General features: G+C 33.2%; 1 protein-coding gene across 1 annotated transcript in view; it reads left to right on the forward strand.

The window, feature by feature from the left end:
- The window catches only part of LOC149952423 (sodium/hydrogen exchanger 1-like), an 85654-nt gene that overhangs the window by 46054 nt on the left and 13659 nt on the right, over window positions 1-25941 (forward strand). Inside the window, exons 2-3 of the mRNA XM_090168507.1 lie at window positions 20545-20777; window positions 21008-21235. Coding sequence (XP_090024633.1) covers window positions 20545-20777; window positions 21008-21235 — 461 coding nt within the window. The remainder of the gene's footprint in view (window positions 1-20544; window positions 20778-21007; window positions 21236-25941) is intronic.

Raw genomic sequence — 25941 nt, forward strand, 5'->3', positions numbered from 1 at the left:
CATTTTTACTCTTAGTATAAAATTTCTGTTTTTGGGTGTTTTGAAAAGTATTGGGTCAATGCAATTAGGTCGGTATTAGCGGTTTTTTTTAAAGAAAATATGGAAAGTTAACTGATTGACAATGTAGATTATTTTAAAAGTCAATGAAAATCATTTTTGAAATTACCCTGGATTGCTTATTCCTTTTACACAGGGTTGGCATGTGGGAAAAACTGGTAAAAACCGGAAAAAGTGGAAAAAACTCTTTTCGTGCTAAATTAATCATTGATATATCTATTAAGTGACTAATTTGGTCATTGCAAATAGGAGAGATGAAAAAAGGCCAGAAGAAGAGTGAATAGAGGAATATACTGCTTTTATTATTTATTTTTTATTGACTTTTGCCACTAGAGGTGGAAAAAACCATGGAAGTACGATTTTCCACACGGTTTTGAACAGGAAAACAATAGGTGGAAAAAACTGCGGAAAAATCTAGTTTTTTCCACCCTTGGCAAAATTGTTTTTATTGTATGAATTGTCCCGTATATTTTTTTATTGACCTACTAGTGTTTTTAATGTAATTATACAATGGGAATGAAACGCGATGTAGGTGGGAAGCCTTAATTCCATTTTTCACCCAATACTTCATCGATTATTTTTTACAAAAATGGCGTGCTTTGAACGATTAGTTTGTGACAGCGTTCTATCTCCCTTTTATCGACATTTCGTGCCTAGTTTAAATCTATCATGGCGAAACTCATGAATCATGTACACAAATAGACACGGTTAAACCCCCGCTGTTCCTTTGATCAACAATTTTTAAAACCGTCATTTTTATCTGAATCCATAATTAAGTTTTTTGAAAATTGGGGGTATAGTATGATAGTTTTCCTTCCAAGTTTATCCGGTGATTGGCTTAGCCGAATCGTCCTTTACTAAGCTAGTAGGAACGCCCGTGGGAAAGGCGGTTTCTTACTAATTTCGCGTAAGGTAGGACTTTTAAACCCCATAAGCCAATCAACAGCGCTTCTAGCGGCAAAAACTAGAAACTGTTTGATCGAAAGTCCTACTATTTACTCCCTTTAAAGGGAAGTAGATAAATCGTCCGATATCCAGAGGTGGGCAAAATTGAGAGCGCTCTTTTATGAAAATCATCTCGAAACGAGCGAGCACTACAATTACGAGTAAGATAAATTGGAAAAGTCAGGAAATTTGAATATAGGTCTAAAAATCAGGGAAAAAACGGGGAATTTTAAAAATTAGTCTGAAAATCAGGGAAAAAACGGGGAATTTTAAAAATTAGTCTGAAAATCAGGGAAAAAACGGGGAATTTTAAAAATTAGTCTGAAAATCAGGGAAAAAACGGGGAATTTTAAAAATTAGTCTGAAAATCAGGGAAAAAACGGAATTTTAAAAATTAGTCTGAAAATCAGGGAAAAAACGGAATTTTAAAAATTAGTCTGAAAATCAGGGAAAAAACGGAATTTTAAAAATTAGTCTGAAAATCAGGGAAAAAACGGGGAATTTTAAAAATTAGTCTGAAAATCAGGGAATAAACGGGGAATTTTAAAAATTAGTCTGAAAATCAGGGAAAAAACGGGGAATTTTAAAAATTAGTCTGAAAATCAGGGAAGAAACGGGGAATTTTAAAAATTAGTCTGAAAATCAGGGAAAAAACGGGGAATTTTAAAAATTGTCTGAAAATCAGGGAAAAAACGGGGAATTTTAAAAATTAGTCTGAAAATCAGGGAAAAAACGGGGAATTTTAAAAATTGTCTGAAAATCAGGGAAAAAACGGGGAATTTTAAAAATTAGTCTGAAAATCAGGGAAATGTCGGAACTTAATTTAGGTGGCAAATAGAAAACCTTTACTAAAATTCCGGGTAAAAAATACCAAATTTTCGCACAAAATAAGGGAAACTGTCCGGAGATGATCAGGGAAAACCTGGAAAAGTCAGAATTTTGAATGTGAAAAAACTGTGGCAACCCTGCTATAATTAAGGGGGCCGAGTTACAACGCGTAGGAGGGTGGTGGCAAGCCTTTCGTGCCACGCGAGCCAACAGATCCCTACACCTACTATTACCGTTAACCTCAGTAAGTTTTTATAGAAGGGAAAACCGAAGAACTCGGGGAAAAAACCCCTTTAACAAGTGGGGAGAGAACTTGCAAACTCAACGCGGGAGTGGTTCCGAGTTTTCACCCAGTGCCACACGCTGTGGTCGAACCCGGCTCCTATTGCGGCGAGGCGAAAGTGCTAACCTCTGCCGTTAACACGCGCTACAACTTGTGAACTAGCCTCTGTTAACCCTGGTGGCCGAAATGTGTAGTTCGTGGATCACTTAAAACCATTGCCTTTTATCTAAACTTTGTCCAACATACGAGCGTCAGATTGGAATTTATGCAAATTGATCCTCGAGATTTTAATAGGGAACTTTGCGTACCGAATAACGTACTCATGTAAACCCGCTCCGTCCTTTTCGGGACTTTTGTCAAGTTTTGTTTTGAGGAGATTAGAGCGACTAGAAAATTCCTCCTTAACCTTTGATATTTAGTAGAGAGAGAGACGCGTTTCCTCTCCATCCTCTTTTGTTAGTCCGTTTCCTATTCGCCAGAGGGCGTGCTAGCGAGTAGACGGAACACGACGGCTTTAAGCCGCTTTGCCTTGTGTCTCGAGCGCTTCTATTCAGTATCGATTCTTAGTCAAAAGCAGCCGGAAACTTGGGGGCCTAACACGCGCCTCCCGAAAGTCCCTACGGAGAAGCCCGCTTTCTTTACCCTTCAAAAGAACGCGCGAAGTTATTCGTAAAATTCCGTTCAACACTTCCCCCTATTTCCCCCTATTTCCCCCTATTTCCCTCTATCTCTATCTGCCTGAAAAGCAACGTAAATTGTTAATTCAGTTAGGAAAAGGCAGGCGATTCGGCGAAACGAGTGGCATTATAAGGGTCAAAAGTAGGTCATTTTCACACTCTCACCGCGATGGGTGGAGTTCCATTTCTGGCGAGGTGACGTAGACGGCCCAATTCAAACACCGGCCACCAAATTTCCAATTGAAGAAATTCCCCAGTTGGGATATTAGTTCCCTCGGTCTGTCACTTTGTCAGGGAAAGCAAATTCCTAAAACTCAACGGAGTGGGGTGATGTAGGAGAAAATCTCGTTGAATTTTGACTTCCGGATTTTCCCTCCTGACGTTTTCACACTTCAAAGAGCGGTTTAATTATACCAATCATAACGGCTATCCCAGTCATAGCGCGCGGGAAAATAAACTTTCCATTGAAACAAAACTAGCGAACGTTAAAAGTGTAACGTTTCATTATTACGTAAAATATGGGAGATATTATTTATTATGAATGGTTGACGAGTGATATTGAAGGGGACGTTTTATGCTAGCCCCGAGCCATCTCGTCTTCGACACGATTTTGAGGCTCGGATTTATTATCTAAAATAAGGTCAATGTCTGTAGGAAAGACCACCTTAAGTTGCGTAACTTCGACGCTCTTAATTAATGGTATATTAAAAAAATCAACTTCTCACGATATGTTTTCAAGGGTTAGAGTGGGGGGTCTTATTTTTCCGATTAGCCCCGTTTGACTGTCTACGAGGCGTGTATTGGGGGGGTTGAAATATGTATGTCGTTGGGTACGCGATACTATTGCGGCGAAGTGTTTTGGTGTTATCGGTTAAGGGGGAAGACTACAGTGGCCATTGTCTACTTTCGCGCTATTTCAAGCTGAACTCTTTGGTTTTTGTGTTTTAACTTATAAGATTAATATTTAAGCGTGGAACAGCCTCTTGTTTAGTGCTTAATATAAATTTTGACAATTTAAAATTTAAAATTAATTAAGTTATTACGTTTTAATTCGAACCCCCGGAGTTAAACAAGTTGGGCAAGCGCCCAAACTACCCTTTAGTTAGGACCTTATATCTCCTTAACTATTAATATTAGAATTATCAAAATCATTTTAAGCACTAGAGGAAGGTTCAGCCTAATAAGAAAAATATAATTCAATTATGTAATTGTTAAAATAGAAACGTTCAGCTTGAACGAAAAAGAGGCTTTTACTGTATTCTTACCCCTTAAGTGGTTATTTTATGGAAAAATTTAATTTTTGCGTGATTGAAGACTTTGAGGGAGTTCTCGAGGTGAGAGAATAAAGTTCGTTAGTTACGTTAATTATTTCTTAATAATAATTTCTTCATTTTAATTCAGAGTATAATAAAGATCAACAGTAAAAAAAATTACATAAAGTTTTCGTGTTATAATTTTAAGTTTTGGGAAAGATTATGATATAAAAAATATAATTGAATATAATAAAAACATTTCTATGATAAACTACCTATTTAATATTTTTAAAGAATATTTGTTGAATAAATTTAATAACACTATATAGAACTTCATTGTCTATGATAAATAATACTTTTTGATCAATTTAAATTTCAATATATTCAAAAGAAATATATTTATTTAAGCAATTTTGTATTGCTTTAGCCGAACAAGCCGATACCACTCTGTCATGGCGACTAACGCTTGACCGCAGCAAAGGTGGCGCTATCCATCGATTCATTGCTAAACTATATTAATTAGCAAAAACCTTCGAATTCTATAAACCGTCTGCAAAGAATCTTGAGTAGGCGGTAGTGTAATTACCAAATGTCGTTTCCTACAACAGGAATTAACAGTAGATTAAATCTTAGGTATATTTTTACCAACCAAGGCTTATTAGCCAGCGTATATCCATTAAAAACATTTGTCGTTACAATGACGCAGTTAGTGACGTTATCGTAGTTTCCCGGGGATCGCGGCTCTCCCAAATATCGTTAATATCGATTTTCCAAATAAATACTCTTTTCTCCTAAATTGTCTCCGTGTATTTTCACCCTTAACGAAATAAGAAGTTACTAAGCCGGAAAAGGTCAGAAAAAGTCTACTTTTTCTTTCTATTGAAAAGAATCAATATTGTCAAGGTCATCGGCTAAAAATCCTCTCTATATAGGTGGGGAATTTTGATCCCAAGCCAAAAATACTTTTCTTTTGCGTTTGTGCCGCCTTTTGCGCCATCATATTTCAATTTATAAAACTGAGAGTCCAATATTTTCCCCAAAACTGTCCAAAATTTCGGCGACTTATCGGCTCCAGTCGCGGAGAAAAAATTGAAGAGTGTGGACCATATTACATTTAGATGGAGTTTATTTTTGTATGGCTTGACATTGGCAACGCGTTTCTCAAGTTTTCCTCCATTTATGTAAATAAAAGTTAAATTGTATAAATTCGAATAGGTTGGTGGTATTGCGTTTTTAACATGCAGACTCGATCGATATAATAATAGAAAAAGTGACCTAGTCTGTGAAGGGGATTTCAGAAACCTATTTTTACGATTAAATTTCAAAGTTAAATTTTATAAATTGTCACTATTATTTGAACTATGTATTGGTTCAAAATATACGGATTAGTAGTACCGTTTTTATTATTATTATTATTATTATTATAATTAAATTTATAATCAATATTAATTTTACCAAAATATTAATATTTCATTTTAATTCCAAAAAAATAACATTTTACCTATAAGTCCTTTATGGTTAATATTTTTAAGATTAATCAGGCTATTTGAAAAGGATTTAATTATACTGTACTTTACTAGTAGTTAAAAGAAAATTCCAAGTAGTAAATTAAATATCACGTAAATGTTTGTATTTGGTAACTTTTAAATTTTTTATTCATTTTGCTGATACGTATGTATTGTGCTGTGATGCACATTAAAACTCTATTTAAATTCAAATAATATTGTCTTAATCTTCATCTCAATATTAATAATAATCTGAATTAAATAATCTTCATATCAATTATATTAACCTGAATTAATCTTCATAGCAATATTAATTTTATTTAATCTTCACATCAATATTGATAATATTAATCTTAATTGAATCATCTTCACATCAATATTGATAATATTAATCTTAATTGAATCATCTTCATAGTAATATTAATAATATTAATCTTAATTGAATCATCTTCATAGTAATATTAATCTTAATTAATTAATATTCATAGCAATATTAATCTTAATTAATATTAATATTAACCTTAATTAATCTTCATCTCAATAATAGTAATATTAATTAATCTTCATCACAATAATAGTAATATTAATTAATCTTCGTCACAATAATAGTAATATTAATTAATCTTCGTCTCAATAATAGTAATATTAATTAATCTTCGTCTCAATAATAGTAATATTAATTAATCTTCATCACAATAACAGTAATATTAATTAATCTTCATCACAATAACAGTAATATTAATTAAATAATCTTAACATCAATATTAAAAATATTAATATTAATGCTATTAATCCGTATTTTTTAAACAAATTTATAGTGAAATTAGGTATTTTTATTATAATTAATAATAATAATAATGATAATAATATAGTTTTGAAACGGTAGTATAAGGGAATGCCCGTTTTTCATTAATGATTATAATTCAAGGCTTTGAATTTCCACCTTGATTTGACCGCGATAAATACTAAAAAGCGGGCGCTTTAATAATCGCCCCAGAAAGAATACTCTTGCAATCCAAGGCTGCAATTCTACGAAAGGCCTGTACTTGAACAAGGCGCAGATTGGCCATTTAAATGTGAATTAACGGTGTCGTAACGACGGAATGATGAACAAAAGGGCACGCGTGGACATTAGCAACAATGACACTTCCAGACCAGAACCGCGTTGAAATCAAGAGTATACATAATCATCGAAAACCCTTATTTTGTCATGGCCAGCTGGTTTTTTTTTAATTCTTGACTACCGGAAGGGATTTTCATTTTAAATGTTAGCTTCACCAATCCTTTAATATATCCCTTAAAAAAGGACTGCACCGTGAATGTACAAACCAGGTCATTGTCGCTTTTATAGTGTTTAGCGTGAAAGGGTCTGGATAAACTCGAAATAAAATATTTATCAAATCGTGACTTTTTTCAAATTCTAATTGGAGATTTAATCGAGTTCCACCCACGTTTATAATGCCAAATTAAGCGGAATTATTTAGACTCTCTTTCGAGTTTATCTCAAATTTTTTTGGTAGGTAGCTTGGCTGGTTCTTACACACCCACTGGCTATTACTTTGCATATTTAATGATATGCTTATTTAATATTGTTGGGGTTCATTCAAGGACGTACCAAGCACCGTCCATCGGCGGAATTTAATTTTTGGAATAGGGAGGGGGCAAAAACGCTTAATTCCCTTGGGAGATTAAATTTCTTTTAAAATTTAAATTATCTAATATTTTAATATTTCGAAATCTTTGAGATTAAATTTCCTTTAAAATTTAAATTATCTAATATTTTAATATTTCGAAATCTTTGAGATTAAATTTCCTTTAAAATTTAAATCTCCAATATTTTAATATTTCGAAATCTTGGTTTATTTAAAGGGAAATTTCCAACATGTAATTTACGGTAATCTCTTAACGATTTCCACAACAAACAATTGAAAATGTCAAAAGCCATACGTTATTGGAACCGATGAAATACTAAAAGCGCTTTTGCCTTTAATCAGAAGTAAATTAACCGAAGTTATTAGACTGCTATACTCACCATGTTGGAGGCGTTTTCCTTATGAAGTTACATTTTGACCTCGAATTCAAAATTTTGCGCGTTCGTAGGCCAAAAAAAATTCCTTTTTTATGAAACCGTATTTTATACATATAAATAGTTGTACCAACAAATCCCAAGTGCAATTTATCGCGTCAAAAGACGGAGATGGAAATTAGCTTTTATTTGACTCGATTTTCTTATCATTTTCATAAGGAAAATGCCTTCCGATTCTTAGCGCTATTTCAATAACTTCGGTTCATTTACTTCTGATTATATTAACTGAAATGAACAGAAGTCAGAATTTTAATATTAAATCTTTATCTAGAGAAAATGTTTTGCAAATATTGTTCAATATTTACATATTAGATTAGTAACGTGTGTGTATTAGAAATTCATTACTATACGTATCAAATACGATATAAATATTAGATATTTTTTGGGATGTATACTTTAGTGGTCAGGCTACAACAGAAATAAACCTCCGCTGCAGTCGGAGATTACAGACCGCGAGATCTCATTATCATTTTCATAAGGAAAAAACGCCTTCCGATTCTTAGCGCTATTTCGATTACTTCAGTTCATTTACTTCTGCTTTCAGGTGATAAAAAATATATCCTTTAACAAGGTTGCCACACGTCAGGGAAATCAGGGAAAAGTCGGAATTTAAAAATGGGCCTAAAAAGTCAGGGAAATGTCAGGGAATTTTAAGAATTGGTGAAAATTCAGGGAAAAGTCAGGGAATTCACTTTTATCTTGGCACTTTTTGAAGGTAATTTAACTCTAGATCTATGACAAATATATATATATATATATATATATATATATTTCCTTGAATGTGCTAATTTTTTCAACATTTCAATAACCTTTTTACTGAATTATAAGTCCATCTAAACTTATTAACTTCTGATAAAAGTAAAATATAAAGGAAAAACTTTGGCCTTAATAAGTCAGGGAAAATCTCTTGAAATGGTCAGGGAAAACGGAATAGTCAGGGAATTTGAACCTGAAAATTTTGTGGCAACCCTGCAACAATCTATAAATTTATTTTAAGCCTAGTCACTCATCTTGTAATCACCGATCGAATGTAATTTAACAGATTACATTCTTGAATTCCGAGAATCAAAAAACACCTTATTTTGAAGGGAGGGAGAGCAAAAAACTATTACGAAAGTGTTCCTTTTTCTTACCGACGCAATAAACCAACTCGCGGAACAGTTTTTTTTGAAATGAGGAAAATATTTCCCCTTTTCTCAACGTCTCGCGTCCGACTTAAAAGTTATATAGTCTGATACAAGTAGTGTAATAATTAACGGGCATATATCTCGTTCATCTTCTGCCGTCGCCACAGCGCTTTTTTTTTATTCGGTTATCTTTTCATCATGCCAAGAAGCAGGAAACGTTCGAAATATCGCGATTTTTTCGCAATCTTACATAAGTGGGGTATTAAAATGTCTGGTAAAACATCTGATCTGCTGGGTGAAGACGTGTATTTCTATGCCCCAAAAATTAATACTTATTTGAAGCCGCTATATGGTACCCAAAGTGTTTATTAAAATGTATTGTGTATTAATTGCATATATTTGAATTTTATACCTTTTAATTTAATAAAAAGATTTTTAATTTTGTACGTAATAATTTAATAAAAAGATATGAATTTTGTACGTATTAATTTATTAATGATTTTGAATATTATACCTATTTAATAAAAAGATTTTTAATTTTATACCTATTATTTTAATAAAATTATTTTTAATTTTATACCTATTAATTTAATAAAAAAGATTTTTAATTTTGTACGTAATAATTTAATAAAAAAGATTTTTAATTTTGTACGTAATAATTTAATAAAAAATATTTTTAATTTGGTACCTATTAATTTAATAAAAAAGATTTTTAATTTTGTACCTATTAATTTAATAAAAAAGATTTTTAATTTTGTACCTATTAATTTAATAAAAATGATTTAATTTTGTACGTAATAATTTAATAAAAATGATTTAATTTTTATACCTATTAATTTAATAAAAATGATTTAATTTTTATACCTATTAATTTAATAAAATAAATTTAATTTTAATAGTACGTATTAATTTAATACGAGATTTTAATAGTACGTATTAATTTAATACGAGATTTTAATAGTACGTATTAATTTAATACGAGATTTTAATAGTACGTAATAATTTAATATTAGATTTTAAGTTTGTACGTATTAATTTAATATTAGATTTAAGTTTGTACGTATTAATTTAATTTAGATTCGAATATTGCCTATTTATTAAAATTTTATATTTTAATTTAATACATTTTAATTTTGAACTAATTTTTATTTGGGATATAATCTATTAATTTAACGTAATATTACCACACATTTGACACTGGATAATTATAATATTTTATAAATAACAGTTATTGCAATTACATTTTTTCAAATATCTGTTAAAGTTCTCGTAAAATAAATTGTATTCTGAGATATGACCGGTCCGGTTAATATTTTGAAACATAATGGTCGTGATTTTCGACCATATTTCAGGGCCCTCATTATGCAAATCCTTGAAATATTACTGATTTTTTTTCGATATCTGGTTGACTGCAGTTTTTCCCTTAAACAGTTGTCCGATAAAAGATAGAAGTGAAAATCTGTTGTTTATATTTTGCAACGCGGGTGCGCGCAGCCTTCGATGCTTCGGTTATTTTGAACGGAATTTAAGCGTAATTTTCTTTCAATCTCGAAACTTTCGTTTTCCTTGAAGCTCGCGGGGAGTTTGTAAACACGAAATTTCGTTTGTTTCGCGGTTTATTTTGAGAAACTGGTTCAGACCCCGTTATTATCATTGGGCCCGAGCTATTTTCAATCTAAATTTCCCGCGTGCGCCGAGATGCTAGACTAGTTTTTGCCAAAGATTTTGGCGGTTATAAATATAAATTAGCGTAAATAATCACAGTTCGTGAAGATGTAACGTATATTTGTACGGTGAATTGTACAATTTTTATTATTATTTAAATGTAGAAAGTATTTATTTATACTATGTTCGGGACGAGTTTTAGCGTAGCCCTCAACCCCCCTAATCCTCTAACACAGGAATCCATACTTCTACTTGGAATGCTTATCGCGGCAGATTTTCGTCTGGATGTGGCTGACGGTTTTTTTGACGTCACTATGTTAACTTAACAAACAACAACGTGAGAGGGGAGCGCGCGCAGAGGGAATTTTTTATCTCGTAGGCGGGGCCAAAGACGTCAGTGATCTTACCATACGCGATACGTCGGGATAAGCATTCCAAGTAGAGGTATGGATTCCTGTCTAACAGTAAGCTATTTCCACTTAAACCATCAAATCAGTTGGGTAACTTTTAAAATTGACCTTTGTACTTCCGAACCATCTCGTGCCGGGGGAAATTCAACCATTATGAACGTTCTCCCTAATGGTAAATAAGCTTAAGATTTATAGAAGAATTTGCATTTCATTTATGTAGTAATATTACAAATTGTATTTATTTAGATTGGAAACTACACGCCCGTTTTGTGTTTGATTAGAAAATACACGCTCGTTTTGTGTTCGATTAGAATATACACGCTCGTTTTGAGTTCGATTAGAAAATACACGCTCGTTTTGAGTTCGATTAGAAAATATACGCTTGTTTTGAGTTCGATTAGAAAATATACGCTCGTTTTGAGTTCGATTAGAAAATACACGCTCGTTTTGTGTTCGATTAGAAAATACACGCCCGTTTTGTGTTCGATTACAAAATACATGCCCGTTTTGTGTTCGATTACAAAATACATGCCCGTTTTGTGTTCGATTAGAAAATACACGCTCGTTTTGTGTTCGATTAGAAAATACACGCTCGTTTTGTGTTCGATTAGAAAATACACGCTCGTTTTGTGTTCGATTAGAAAATACACGCTCGTTTTGTGTTCGATTAGAAAATACACGCTCGTTTTGTGTTCGATTAGAAAATACACGCCCGTTTTGTGTTCGATTAGAAAATACACGCCCGTTTTGTGTTCGATTAGAAAATACACGCCCGTTTTGTGTTCGATTAGAAAATACACGCACGTTTTGTGTTCGATTAGAAAATACACGCACGTTTTGTGTTCGATTAGAAAATACACGCACGTTTTGTGTTCGTTTAGAAAATACACGCACGTTTTGTGTTCGATTAGAAAATACACGCACGTTTTGTGTTCAATTAGAAAATACACGCACGTTTTGTGTTCGATTAGAAAATACACGCTCGTTTTGAGTTCGATTAGAAAATATACGCTTGTTTTGAGTTCGATTAGAAAATATACGCTCGTTTTGAGTTCGATTAGAAAATACACGCTCGTTTTGTGTTCGATTACAAAATACATGCCCGTTTTGTGTTCGATTAGAAAATACACGCTCGTTTTGTGTTCGATTAGAAAATACACGCTCGTTTTGTGTTCGATTAGAAAATACACGCTCGTTTTGTGTTCGATTAGAAAATACACGCTCGTTTTGTGTTCGATTAGAAAATACACGCTCGTTTTGTGTTCGATTAGAAAATACACGCCCGTTTTGTGTTCGATTAGAAAATACACGCCCGTTTTGTGTTCGATTAGAAAATACACGCCCGTTTTGTGTTCGATTAGAAAATACACGCACGTTTTGTGTTCGATTAGAAAATACACGCACGTTTTGTGTTCGATTAGAAAATACACGCACGTTTTGTGTTCGTTTAGAAAATACACGCACGTTTTGTGTTCGATTAGAAAATACACGCACGTTTTGTGTTCAATTAGAAAATACACGCACGTTTTGTGTTCGATTAGAAAATACACGCCCGTTTTGTGTTCGATTAGAAAATACACGCCCGTTTTGTGTTCGATTAGAAAATACACGCACGTTTTGTGTTCGATTAGAAAATACACGCACGTTTTGTGTTCGATTAGAAAATACACGCCCGTTTTGTGTTCGATTAGAAAATACACGCCCGTTTTGTGTTCGATTAGAAAATACACGCCCGTTTTGTGTTCGATTAGAAAATACAGGCACGTTTTGTGTTCGATTAGAAAATACACGCCCGTTTTGTGTTCGATTAGAAAATACACGCCCGTTTTGTGTTCGATTAGAAAATACACGCCCGTTTTGTGTTCGATTAGAAAATACACGCCCGTTTTGTGTTCGATTAGAAAATACACGCTCGTTTTGTGTTCGATTAGAAAATACACGCCCGTTTTGTGTTCGATTAGAAAATACAGGCACGTTTTGTGTTCGATTAGAAAATACACGCCCGTTTTGTGTTCGATTAGAAAATACACGCCCGTTTGTGTTCGATTAGATAATACACGCCCGTTTGTGTTCGATTAGATAATACATATATGGAAAATAAATAAATATTGAGAAATTCCGAAATATATTTGGTATTTTTCACAAATATTTGATAAACAATTTTAATAAAACTTCAATAAGAAACTGAATCCCACTCGCTGTAGTAGCTAAGAATAAATAAAGCTATCGTGTTTCTACATTTTTTTCACGGTGGGTAGTTTCCTGACATTGGAATTCCACCCAACATCCAAATAACAATGGAACGCATCTCTTTAAGAATCGTACACTCTACTACAAAAGACTTTGGCTTTTTAGCCGCGCTCAATTAACTTCGCGGCCAATTGAAACGAACACCTATCCTTCTTTTCATAAATTGCAATAATAGAATAAAGATCCATAGTCAAAATGTAAGGATTTCCATAATTCCGAGAACGTTTGAAATAGAACTTTTGAGCCCTTGTCAACGCCGCTATTGTTTCGTCATTTCTTTTACATTTTTGCGTAGAACGGAGCTTTACGGCTTATAGAACAGATTCTTTCAGTTTTCATCGCGTATTTTCCAAAATAATGGGAAAACACAGTTAAGGACCGTTCAAGCTAGTGTTGTTAATTTTCCGGAAAAATAAAATGCGGAAAATTTTCCGCAAATCGGAAAAATAAAAAATTGAAACTTAAATTACTTTTTAAGGGCTTTTAATTTTTAACTTTTTATCGATATAGAATGTCTAATATCAGTAAACATACTACAAAACTTTAAGTGTTACATTGTTAATCAGTTTAAACTTTAAAGATAGTCTAGAGGTTTAGTTTTACTTTTTGATATGAAAAAAATTGGCAAAAATGCCGCTTTATTTAAATTTCCAAATAATATTAGACTAATCATGGAATGAAAACTTTTATTTTCGGGAAAATGCGGAAAATTTTACGAAAAAAAGGTTTTCGTCAATTTTTTGCGGAAAATTTTTCTGACTTACAACACTAGTTCAAGCAAAATAGAACCTAAAAATCTATAAGTTCTAAAAATTATTTTTACAGTTAAACTTGTATTAAATTTTAAATGAATGTAGATTCTAATGATAAAATAAAATTGGTGGTTACTAAATATCATTCTACGCCCAAGAATTTACTCCAAATGTTTTTTAAATTATTTTAAGAAATAACACCCCAATTTACGTACTTTTCATTCAAGCTCGTTAAATAAAAATTTCGTATTAATTTACATTCAAAAATCATCGATTTGCAAACTTATTTTAGAATAGTTATTTGAAGCACTGAGGACTATATATTGAAAATCTTTTCCGTTAGTAATATCATAAGTAACGTAACGATAAGTATGGCAATTAGGATAAATTATCAGTTAACTGATTTTCAGAGCTATTGGGCATTCAAGGTTTAAGAGCCCCCTGAGCGAAATATACTAATAACATAAGACGCGACTTTGTTCGAATGCGAGTAAAAATTATAGCTTGGTAAGAATGTCATACTTAATGTTATGTTACTTATGGTAATATGTAACGTCTCTTAAGTTCATTTGTTCCCGTAAATTAACGTGTAGATTATTTTATTTAGAGCTTGAATGAAAAGGTCGTTGATAATTAAATATAATTCGGTTTCAGAACTAAATTTAATTTGTACCTTCTGTACAAATAAACTCGAGGGCACGTTATTAAAAATATATTTTTGCCACAAAGGTATCGAAATCGTTTAATATTTCCTGATCAATTAAACTAACAAACATTATCGTTTAAATATTTAAACGTCTCCGAAAGAAATACGATGATAAAATAATAGCCAGACTCCGTTTTCGATCCATTAAAACAGGCAACGAAGGTCGACAATATAATTACTTTATTCCGCCTGCAAATAGGGAAATCAAGTATTTTATCGGAAATTTCGCGATATCTTAATCCAGCTGAGAAACCCTATTACCATGGCCGGTTGCGTCAGCAAGGACACCAAGCCTCCTGACTTTACCCTCTCCCGAAACCACTAATTAGTCTTCTAATCATTAGTAGAGAGCGGGGATTTAAGCGGATCATGGACATTTTGTAAATTGGTCTATTCGGGGCTTGATTACCATTTACTTTAATATATTGAATTAAAATTGGTTTCACTCGTACCTATAGAGAAAGATTTTCATTTCTGACGCTGTAGCTTCCGGTTTGGCAAATTGATTTGTCACGCAGTTCGTTTATTTTTAATAACAATATTGTCTACTTAATGAGATAAGCTATTTTTAGCTTTGGGCTTTGGCGGTTATTGCATTTCCTTAACCGATTCGATACGCGTTGAGGATTTTCATTTGGCGGCTGGCTTTGAAAGATCTGTAGTTTTGGGGGCACTGGTACTTGACTTCGAACTCTTAAGGTTGCTATGCGGTTGGTGCAGCGTATAGGAAAAACCTTGTACGTTACCGGGCGTTGTCGGTGTCTTTGACTGGCAAGGTTTTTGAATTATATAGTGTATCCCTTACTTAAATAGCACGTGATTTAAAAGTGACATTCTTTAAGATAATATTTGACTTCTGGTATAGGCTTGTTGATGATTTCTATGAGCTGGCTGGTTATAGGTATGGTCGATGAGGCGATACGCTAATTACTTGAAGTAAAAGCGTGTAAGAATAAAATTCCATCTATCACGTTCTCAACTAAGCCGATAACTTATTATTGAAAGAAATATCACAATAAAACAAAATATTGGCTATTATAAGTTAATAATTTATTTTGCTTAATAAAAAGTCATTCTTAATATTTTAATGAACCTTAAATTTTAATATTATAAAGTAAGAATATTTCATATAAATAGTATTTTAAATATTCTAGTTGAAATAATAAAAATAAAATACTAATTGAAATAATAAAAGATAAAATACTAATTGAAATTTTATTAATTTCATATTATAAAGTAAGAAATAATTAGAATATTTAATTAATATTTTTTTAACTAAAATAGTAATATTAAAAATGTTATAAAATAAAAATATTTAATATATATATTTTAAATATTCTAGTTGAAATAATAAAAAAATAAAATTTAATATTATAAAGTAAGAAATAATTATAATATTTAAAATATTTATTTATTTATTTTAATTAAATTAATAATAATAATAATGTTATAAAATAAAAATACTTAAAATAATTTATTATAAAATGTCAAAAATTGACCAATGATGAAACTCATGCTGTGAAAGTAACATTTTAGGAGAAGCTTCATCATTAGATATGTGCTTTCAGTTAGCAAACGTCATCTGTACTTCCAAATATTAATTTATGGGCCAGGTTTGGTTGAATTAGGTAACTATAATATAAATTATTCTTTTATTTATTTCTCATCGGTTTGTGAGATTTTTGAACGATGAAAATCGTGAACCGTTTTTTAGTTCAGAGTTCGGGGGAAAACTCCTTTAAGCAGCGAACTCAACGCAGGAGTAGTTCCGAGTTTTCACCCAGTGCCACACGTTGGGATCGAACCCGGCTCCTCTTGCTGCGAGGCGAAAGCGCTAACCACTACCGCCACCCCACCTTAACAGTTAAATTAATTCTGGGAGTCCTAGGAATAAATATGACCAAGTCTCAAGTTTAATAGTCTCGAAAACGCGAAAGAATTGACACACGATCCTCATATATACAAAAGAAACTGTCTAAAATGGGTCAACCGCGCATTTTCCCTTTCTCACGAAGATTCTCCAGTTTTCATTTTGGGCAACTTCGGGCAACTTCGCAACAGCCCAGAAACAAAAGCCTGGTCTCTATGGTTACATCCTCTTGTCTTGAAAGCAAAACTTGACCTAAAACTCCAACGAGGGGTTGAAAACGACTTAATGGCATTATGGCGACCAAGTTCAAAATTCATCTTCTTCACTGCTGCGCTCACAAACGGGTAGTCACGCGTACCAAAAACTAGACTCTTTCGCGCGTTTTACTCAAATTATTCGCGTAGGGGTTTAGGAACAAAAGACTTTCGATTGGAACTTGATAACGAAATTGAGAGATTACGCTACTTACTGGACAGTTAGTCGGAAGCGGTTGAGCAAGGGTTCAGTCTGTTCCTCGATGATGGTAGACGAAGCGTGGGATGACCGAGTTAGCGTACGCTTTCACCGTGACCTTAATTTAGCCGTTGACTTTGAACTGCCGGTTAAATCTTGACCTGATTTGCATTCATGGATTCTCGATTCATGATGGGCTAAGATGATAATGGACGTGAAAAGATTATGTTTTTGCGTCATATGACTGTGATGAAACCGTGGATAATTTGACATTAAATTGATGGCGAATTTAGCCCTGTTTGGTCTTCTATTGTAATTGATGATTCGTTACCTAATAGCACTCTGTTCTCCGTGTAAATTGACAATAGGTGTTTGTATAAAATACGGGAGGTCACGTGTTAATGTTTTTTTTGCGTCACTAACTATAGTTATTGAAGAGTCGATAAAGGTTTTGGAATTTGAATTCCACTCGCGAAAACGCCCGTGCCAATAAAGTTCTAAAAAGCTTAAGCTCGTGAGGCGGAGAAAAACATTTTATACGTTTATTTGTTTATTTTTATGGAAACGCCTATTTCTATTCGATCTTTTAAGAAGGAACACGTGTTTATCGTTGTAATGGGGATAAATGTATTTATGACCTCCCACACATTTTCTATTAGAGGTTTTACGGGTTGTGTTTAAATTTTTTATTCATAAGAATAGTGCTGATTTTAGCTCATCCTTTTAAGTTCAAATTATTTGCTACCTTAATACTTTTTCAATACTTTATTTCATTAAATAACACATTACTCGCGCAAATAACGAATTACTAGCATAAATAACGAATTACTAGCATAAATAACGAATTACTAGCATAAATAACGAATTACTAGCATAAATAACGAATTACTAGCATAAATAACGAATTACTAGCATAAATAACGAATTACTAGCATAAATAACGAATTACTAGCATAAATAACGAATTACTAGCATACATAACGAATTACTAGCATACATAACGAATTACTAGCATACATAACGAATTAGTAGCATACATAACGAATTAGTAGCATACATAACGAATTAGTAGCATAAATAACGAATTACTTGCACAAATAACGAATTACTTGCACAAATAACGAATTACTTGCACAAATAACGAATTACTTGCACAAATAACGAATTACTTGCACAAATAACGAATTACTTGCACAAATAACGAATTACTTGCACAAATAACGAATTACTTGCACAAATAACGAATTACTTGCACAAATAACGAATTACTTGCACAAATAACGAATTACTTGCACAAATAACGAATTACTTGCACAAATAACGAATTACTTGCACAAATAACGAATTACTTGTACAAATAACGAATTACTTGTACAAATAACGAATTACTTGTACAAATAACGAATTACTTGTACAAATAACGAATTACTTGCACAAATAACGAATTACTTGCACAAATAACGAATTACTTGCACAAATAACGAATTACTTGCACAAATAACGAATTACTTGCACAAATAACGAATTACTTGCACAAATAACGAATTACTTGCACAAATAACGAATTACTTGCACAAATAACGAATTACTTGCACAAATAACGAATTACTTGCACAAATAACGAATTACTTGCACAAATAACGAATTACTTGCACAAATAACGAATTACTTGCACAAATAACGAATTACTTGCACAAATAACGAATTACTTGCACAAATAACGAATTACTTGCACAAATAACGAATTACTTGCACAAATAACGAATTACTTGCACAAATAACGAATTACTTGCACAAATAACGAATTACTTGCACAAATAACGAATTACTTGCATAAGTCTATAATATTATTAAATAGTATGACCTTCAGTATATTTCGCATGCAAGCACTTTACTAAGATACGTAATGTCTTAAAGCATTTAATAATTGAACAATAATATCGACTTATGGCACTTGGTACCCACATTATACCTGGCCAATTTCTGAGAAATCTCAGAGGTACTTGGCTCTGAACGTCACCGTAACTAATCCATCCTTGGAATATATTTTAAATATGACAATGACGTCACCGTCATTATAGCTTTCACCGTTGTAAATTGTTAGTTTTTTTAGAAGTGAGGCTTAGTTGATTTTCTTTTTGGAGAACTTTGGAAATTTTGGAATTAGGCGATATAGTTTGCGGGAACCACACCCATCGTTTGAAAAACGTCGATCTAATACGTATCGGAAACCACACTCTATTTCTTTGATACTCGCTCCGGATGCTATTCAATACAGCGAATAGTGTAATAAACCAACCCATACCTTGACTCTCTTTATCATCTATTTATCACTAGTGGGGGAAAAAAACAGGATTGAAAAACTTCAATGCCCTGATTTATAACATAGAAACACTTTTCATCCGCGATTTATAAAAAAAAAGGAAAAATATTATTAAGGATAACATTAATTAATAGTTAGGTTAGTAGTGCTATACATTGAATTGGGAATAATACTGCTAGAATTACAATTACGATTTCGGTTGCCATGGTTACGCGGGACCTGTTCTGATAAGACTGTACGAAATTCATCTTTATAATTAGGCGGTAGCGCCATCTATATTTTGTAAAGTTAAACATGGCTAAAAATAAATAATTATTAGCTAACTCACCGTTACTTGAGTTAAAAAGGATCGTGTTGACAGAATAAAATTATTTTTAAACAACTTCAAAGGTTTGTTTCTTACGATAAATCATACATTTCAATTTCGCATCAGATTCGCGAAAAAATTCAATTGCAATGTAGTTGCCACCACTAGAGACAGATGCCGCCACGGTAGAACGATAAAGTTGAATAAGTCTCCTAGACTCTCCTTATTGAACGAAATTGGTCCCGCGCCAGTCAGATTTAGTTGTACCTCTATTTATTCCCAACTCAATGGTGCTATATGCGTTGTTAAATTGTAGGTTAAAATAAAAACTTCGTTATATTTGCATATATTAAGCCTTAATAAAAGTTTTTTAAATATATGCAAATATAACGAAGTTTTTATTTTAACCTACAATTATTAAGGATATTACAATTTCAGTGTCCCATAGCTTAAATCAAAATTATAGATTTTATTCCATAAGTCTAACGGATAGAGATATTCTGGAGAATTTACGTCATACCTAAAAAGATCAGCGCCTCTAGGGAGGAAAATGGTCAAGTTAAAAACATATCACGAATTAAACCTAATGACTAAATTTTAAGTTGGCCTTTGTCATTATAGAAATAGCTCCCCACTAAATATTAACCTTCACACTTACGTTAATATATTCATAAACTTACGATAAAACTATAATAATTTTCTTTTTAGTTTTTGAGTTGAAAAGGTAATTTTTATAAAGTTATATTAAATCAATACTAGTTTTTCGGGCAAAGTTTATTGGGTTAAAATTTTATTTTTTATCCTACTGTCAAGTGTTGGTAATCGCACCGCCATCTGTGGTCTTCCAAAATTACTTTAAGATCTTATCTTTCATAAAAAGGGTACGTCATAATCGATCACTTATGTATGACGTCAAAGAAACGTCATCCGTTTGCTTTTTCGCCCAACTGCGCATTTGCCAGTCATTATTGAAATTAGCTTAGTTAAAATAAGTAATGGAAGAAATTGAGAAATCGTCATTAAAGTACTCTTTTTTTAAATTATCAGGTTTTCATGTGATGCCAAAATTGTCATTAATATGTCCGGAGAGTTGCCTCTTGATAGTGGTGGGGGTGGCCATAGGGCTGCTGCTCTTCTACACGGGGATCACTCACGTGGGACCCTTGACGCCCAATATCTTCTTCCTGTACATGCTTCCTCCCATCGTCCTGGACGCTGGCTACTTCATGCCCAACAGGCAGTTCTTCAACAACCTCGTCTCAATCCTCATGTTCGCTGTGGTCAGTATCTCTCGACGCTTAAAGGCCTAGGTCTGCTTCTGCCTGTTCCCCTTTAAATTCACTTGCCTGCGAAGCAAAAACCCTGGTAGTGGGCCAACATTTTCAGCGGGTGGCCTACCACCAGGGTATTTGCTTCTCAGGCAAGTTAATTTAAGGGGGACCGTCAGAAGCAAACCTAGGCTTTTAAGGCACTTGGTAAAAGTCTATAATAAACATTTCGTTCTTTGCAGATCGGTACTGTCTGGAACGCCATGATGATCGGCGTGACCCTGTGGGGTATTGGTCTGACGGGCCTTTACGGAGTTGACCTGCCATTGCTCGACACGCTCCTGTTCAGCTCCATCGTGTCCGCCGTCGACCCGGTGGCCGTGCTGGCCGTCTTCGAAGAGATTCAAGTCAATGAAGTTCTTTATATACTAGTCTTTGGAGAGTCGCTCCTAAACGATGCTGTCACAGTGGTGAGTAGAAAATATTTCAGAACCCACATGAGGTTAACGGTAATAGTTAGTGTAGGGAGTTGTTTGCTCGATCGTGTCTCATGCAGGGCTTGCCACCACCCTCCTACGCATTGTAACCCGGCCACCTGAATTAAAGGCTTCAAAAGTCGCTTGATGACTTAGGCCTAAGGTGGTGCCTTGGGTATTAGCCTAGCTGATTATTAAAGGCTTGGAACTCTTAGCTATGTCTTAAATGCCTACGATACATGGAATTGTTTTCGAATATTCGATTATTAATTTGCGTATAGCGGTAATGTTAGCTAAAATTTAAATTAATCTGAATTAATTTTAGTTACTATATACTTCTAATTTAGTGCGGTATTAATTGGTAATGCTACATAAACTGTTTTTGTAAAATAAGTTATTTAAATCTGAAAAAAAAAACATAAAATTAACATTTATTTTTGTGAGGAAATATAGATCATCGGGTAACACCAGAAGTAAATGAACCGAAGTTATCGAAATAGCGCTCAGAATCGGAGGGCGTTTTCCTGATGAAAATGAGAAAATCGAGTCAATTAAAAGCTAATTTCCATCCCTGTATTTCGACGTGATAAATTGCACTTGGGAATTGTGGGTATAGCTATTTCTATGTATAAAAAAATGGTTTCATAAAAACAAACGCAAAATTTCAAATTCGAGGTGAAAATGTAACTTCATAAGGAAAACGCCTCCAACATGTTGAGTATAGCAATCTGATAACTTCGGTTCATTTTCTACTGGTAACACTGCATGCGCATACCTTTGATTAGCCGTATGGCAGCATTGCACTATCTAGAAATCGATTCCTTGCTTAGTAAAATAATGAAATCAAGAAATCACGAAAATTTAGATCCTGTATTATTACCTTTAAAAAATAGGTGTGTCTGCTTGAAGAATAATCAGTATAAAACTTCAAATCATCTATTCACTTAATTAGATCGTAATTAGCCTCGAATCGCGATTTGATCAAGGATAACTTTTTTTTAATTTATAGCTTTACGGTGTATCCGGTCCCCATCGTCCCCAATCTTAAGGTTAAAATTATTAAACCCTTTTAAGATAAACGATACCATTGTAATATACATTCATACTTTTCTAAAGCGGGATTTCGTGAGATAGCTAATCTGAACGTGTTAAAACGCGAGCTCACAATCGAACAGAAAACTAAATGGAGACACCTTGAATACAAAAATGAAATGAAATTGGTCATTCCCACGTTTCTACAATCTAAGCTTATACGAAAAAGGATGTATTTTAAACAAAGGAATTTTAACGGTTCAATTTAACCTCTATTTCGAAGGGGGCGAACCTAATTGTGTCTGTCTAGTTGGGCCGGTTTTTACAGGGAATACCCTCTTGATAACGAAAAACAAGATGGCCGCGACAGGTAATATGGGTTTCACCATATTGAATAGTGGACTGTACCGGTTCGCGCTTCCAACCGATTCTCAGATAGCCTATTGCCATAGATAAAGTATCAGATTATCCACAATTACGTTCTGATATTGTCTCAGATCAGTTGATATGCGTCAGAATGGCAATCGGGTACCGGGTGTCAGAATGCAATCGGGTACCGCGTGTCAGAATGCCAATCGGATACCGCGTGTCAGAATGCCAATCGGATACCGCGTGTCAGAATGGCAATCGGATACCGCGTGTCAGAATGGCAATCGGATACCGCGTGTTAGAATGGCAATCGGATACCGCGTGTCAGAATGGCAATCGGATACCGCGTGTCAAAATTATCTGAATTGACATATCCCCCGATATCCCTTCAAAATTATCCGTAATTAAAATTTATTTGCTTTTCACTAAATGTTTAATTTAAATAACTGTTCAGATGACTGAATGTGGTGAGATTAATTATTTCAGATCAGTTCAGATTTGTTATTTAAGTTAATGAATCTGATACAATTAAAGATTAGATTCCTTTGTGAGTGAAATATCAAGGATAAACCCGATCTGATTGATCATCTTCAGGTCTACGACTACGGATAGTAGCTATTTCATCAGGTTCCTTTAATGATTACGAGGTGTCTTTTGAGAAGAAAGAAAATAACTCCATCTCTTTCGGTTGTTTTCCGGTTTGAGCCACGGGGAAACATTCCCGCCAAAATATTCCACGCAAACCTGTCGAAATCCTGCCGGGCATTAGTTTATTAATATTATACTTCTATATCAAATTTAATGGGCGGTTTTTTATTATTTTTGGATAATGCTGACACGTATGTAGAACGATAAATCAGGGACGATTAAGGTGTTTAATATTAAGATACTTCCATTTTAATTCTTACGTTCCACTACCATTATTTTCAATCCAAATTTAATATTGTTCTTAATTAAATTTTCGTTCTACATAATATAAATTGATAAATCTTCGACAATTTATAAGTAAATGCTAGGGTAACATGGACCAGCAAAAATATAGGGTAGTTCAATTTGGATGGATACTCCTTTAAAAATACTACTAAATACTGCCCAATTTTTTGTTTGTTTTTAATTATTTTATTACAAATTTGATATTGTTCTTAATGAAATCGTCGTTCTACTTAATAATGGATAAATGGAAAATACAGGGTTTGAGAGCACATTTCACAATTTATTACAGTGTTGCCACCAGGGGCGTCATTTCAAAAAAATTCAGGAAGGGGAAATTTTTTTGAAGGGCAGAAACGCGTCAAATTTAATATTTTTCGGATTTTAAATCAAAATAGTTAATTCAGGATAATAGACCGAACAAAACATTTTCTCAAGATATTATATATGTTTTGTTCTATTCATGAACCTTTTTAGATCATATAAACTTAGGTAGGGATGGGGGTATGTGACCCCCCCCCTTGTCCCACCAAATGACATACCTGAAATTCGTGGAAAATTTCGGGATTTTGGATATGGGTCTAAAAGTCGAGGAAATGTCTGAATTTTAAAAATTAGAATATGTCAGGTAAAATGTCAAGCCATTTAGTTTTGGGTTGCAAATAAAAAAAACCTTAACTAAAATATAACTTATTTTATGCCAATATTTGGCAATTTTAAGTGGGAAAATCACCGGAATACCTGGATTTCAGGCAACTCTGTATTAGTATATTAGTACTTGCTAGGATAGGCTGAGCCCGCAAAAATAGGGTAACCAGATAGTGGTTTACAAAAATTACTTGGAAATTTCAACATATTCTTAAAATGAAACGTTTTTAGGAATCCTTTGTTACAGTAACTTAAAAACCATTAGCACCCTTTAAATTCTTTATGTCACCGAAATATGTCGTAAAAACTCTGACGAATTATTGAATTTCAAATTAGCTGAAAAGTGGAAGAAACTGGCTTTAGTGGATTCTTAGTAATTTTTAGATAACCGCCAAAGAGACGACTAAACGTCAAGTTTGCCACATTATTCGGTAGTTCACCTGCCCCTTTCTCAAAAATTAAAATAATTCTTTAATTGCGTATTATTGCGACAATCTTTTCCTAGTGATCAGTAATTGTTCTTCGTCTCTCTTAAATCATTTCTGGAACCTCTAATTAGACTTGACTTTAACCCTTCTTCGGCGTAAAATGTAGGAGACTTTACCCAGAAGTAATTACTTATAGTCGATGTCAGACTTAGTACGTAGCGCCTACCAAGTTCTGGCTCGGAGTGAAATCTGCGTTGTATATTATGGCGCAATATTTTAATGGGAGCTTAATCGAGAAGGACCAAATTCCGCTTGTCAACTTGAGTACGTTTTCCCCTGGAATTTATTCCGGTGAACGCTTTAAGACTTTACTCCAATTTCCTCGAATGATTTATTATTTATTACTCTAATGATTTTACCTAAAAGGGAAATTTTCTTGGATAGATATTGATCTCATTTTGTGGAAAATATAGCCTTTATGGAGATTTCAAGGTCAAATATATTCAATCTTGTTTTAGTAATGGAAAAATTAAGCCCACATTTTTATGATCTATAAACACTATAATTAAATGTGAAAGTTTAGAATTTATAATTTCAAAGCCAGAGTCATTAAAATGTTTTGTTTTCAAATGCTGCTATCAAAATCTTTTTATGGCAAGGTCCATCTATATTTGCCGTGCAATCCGTTCAGAAGCTGGGTCTGCTCCTGGTCGGGGAAAGGAAGTACATAGAGGGGGAAATATCCCTGTGTCTTGTCGTGCCATCTAACGACCGCTGGTAGAACTAATGGTTTTAAGCACGTAAATTAAGGTAGACGCGCCAACTATTGAATTATACATTAAATTATATGTAATTTTTATTTAAATATTATGATATTACTACAAATGATTAAGTTAAAATAATTATATTCGTACTAGAATATTTTTCAGATATTATCTTATATAAATAGTGTGGGGTACCAGTACAGATGGCGCAAAACAGAACATTGAGATTTGTTCTCGGTTTCGCAAAAACCGACAGTTCTCTGACCTCTCCATAAAAATATTCTAGAAACACTTTTATGTTCTAAGTAAAACATAATTTTGTAACTTGGTTCTCCCTGAGCAACTCTTCTTAAATTTCACAATATATTATAAGATTATTAAATAGAGATATGAATTATGCGTAAGTTGAAAAAAAACTTTTTATTATATAATTAAAATATTAATACAATAAAAGCAGTGTTAGTGCCGGAAAAAAACTGAAAAAAAATGTTCAGTCTTTACAATGGCACTAACATTTCCGAAACTAGTC

This window comes from Leiobunum rupestre, chromosome 3, assembly GCF_980474605.1.
Source record: "Leiobunum rupestre chromosome 3, qqLeiRupe1.1.hap1, whole genome shotgun sequence".
Lineage (NCBI taxonomy): Eukaryota > Metazoa > Arthropoda > Arachnida > Opiliones > Sclerosomatidae > Leiobunum > Leiobunum rupestre.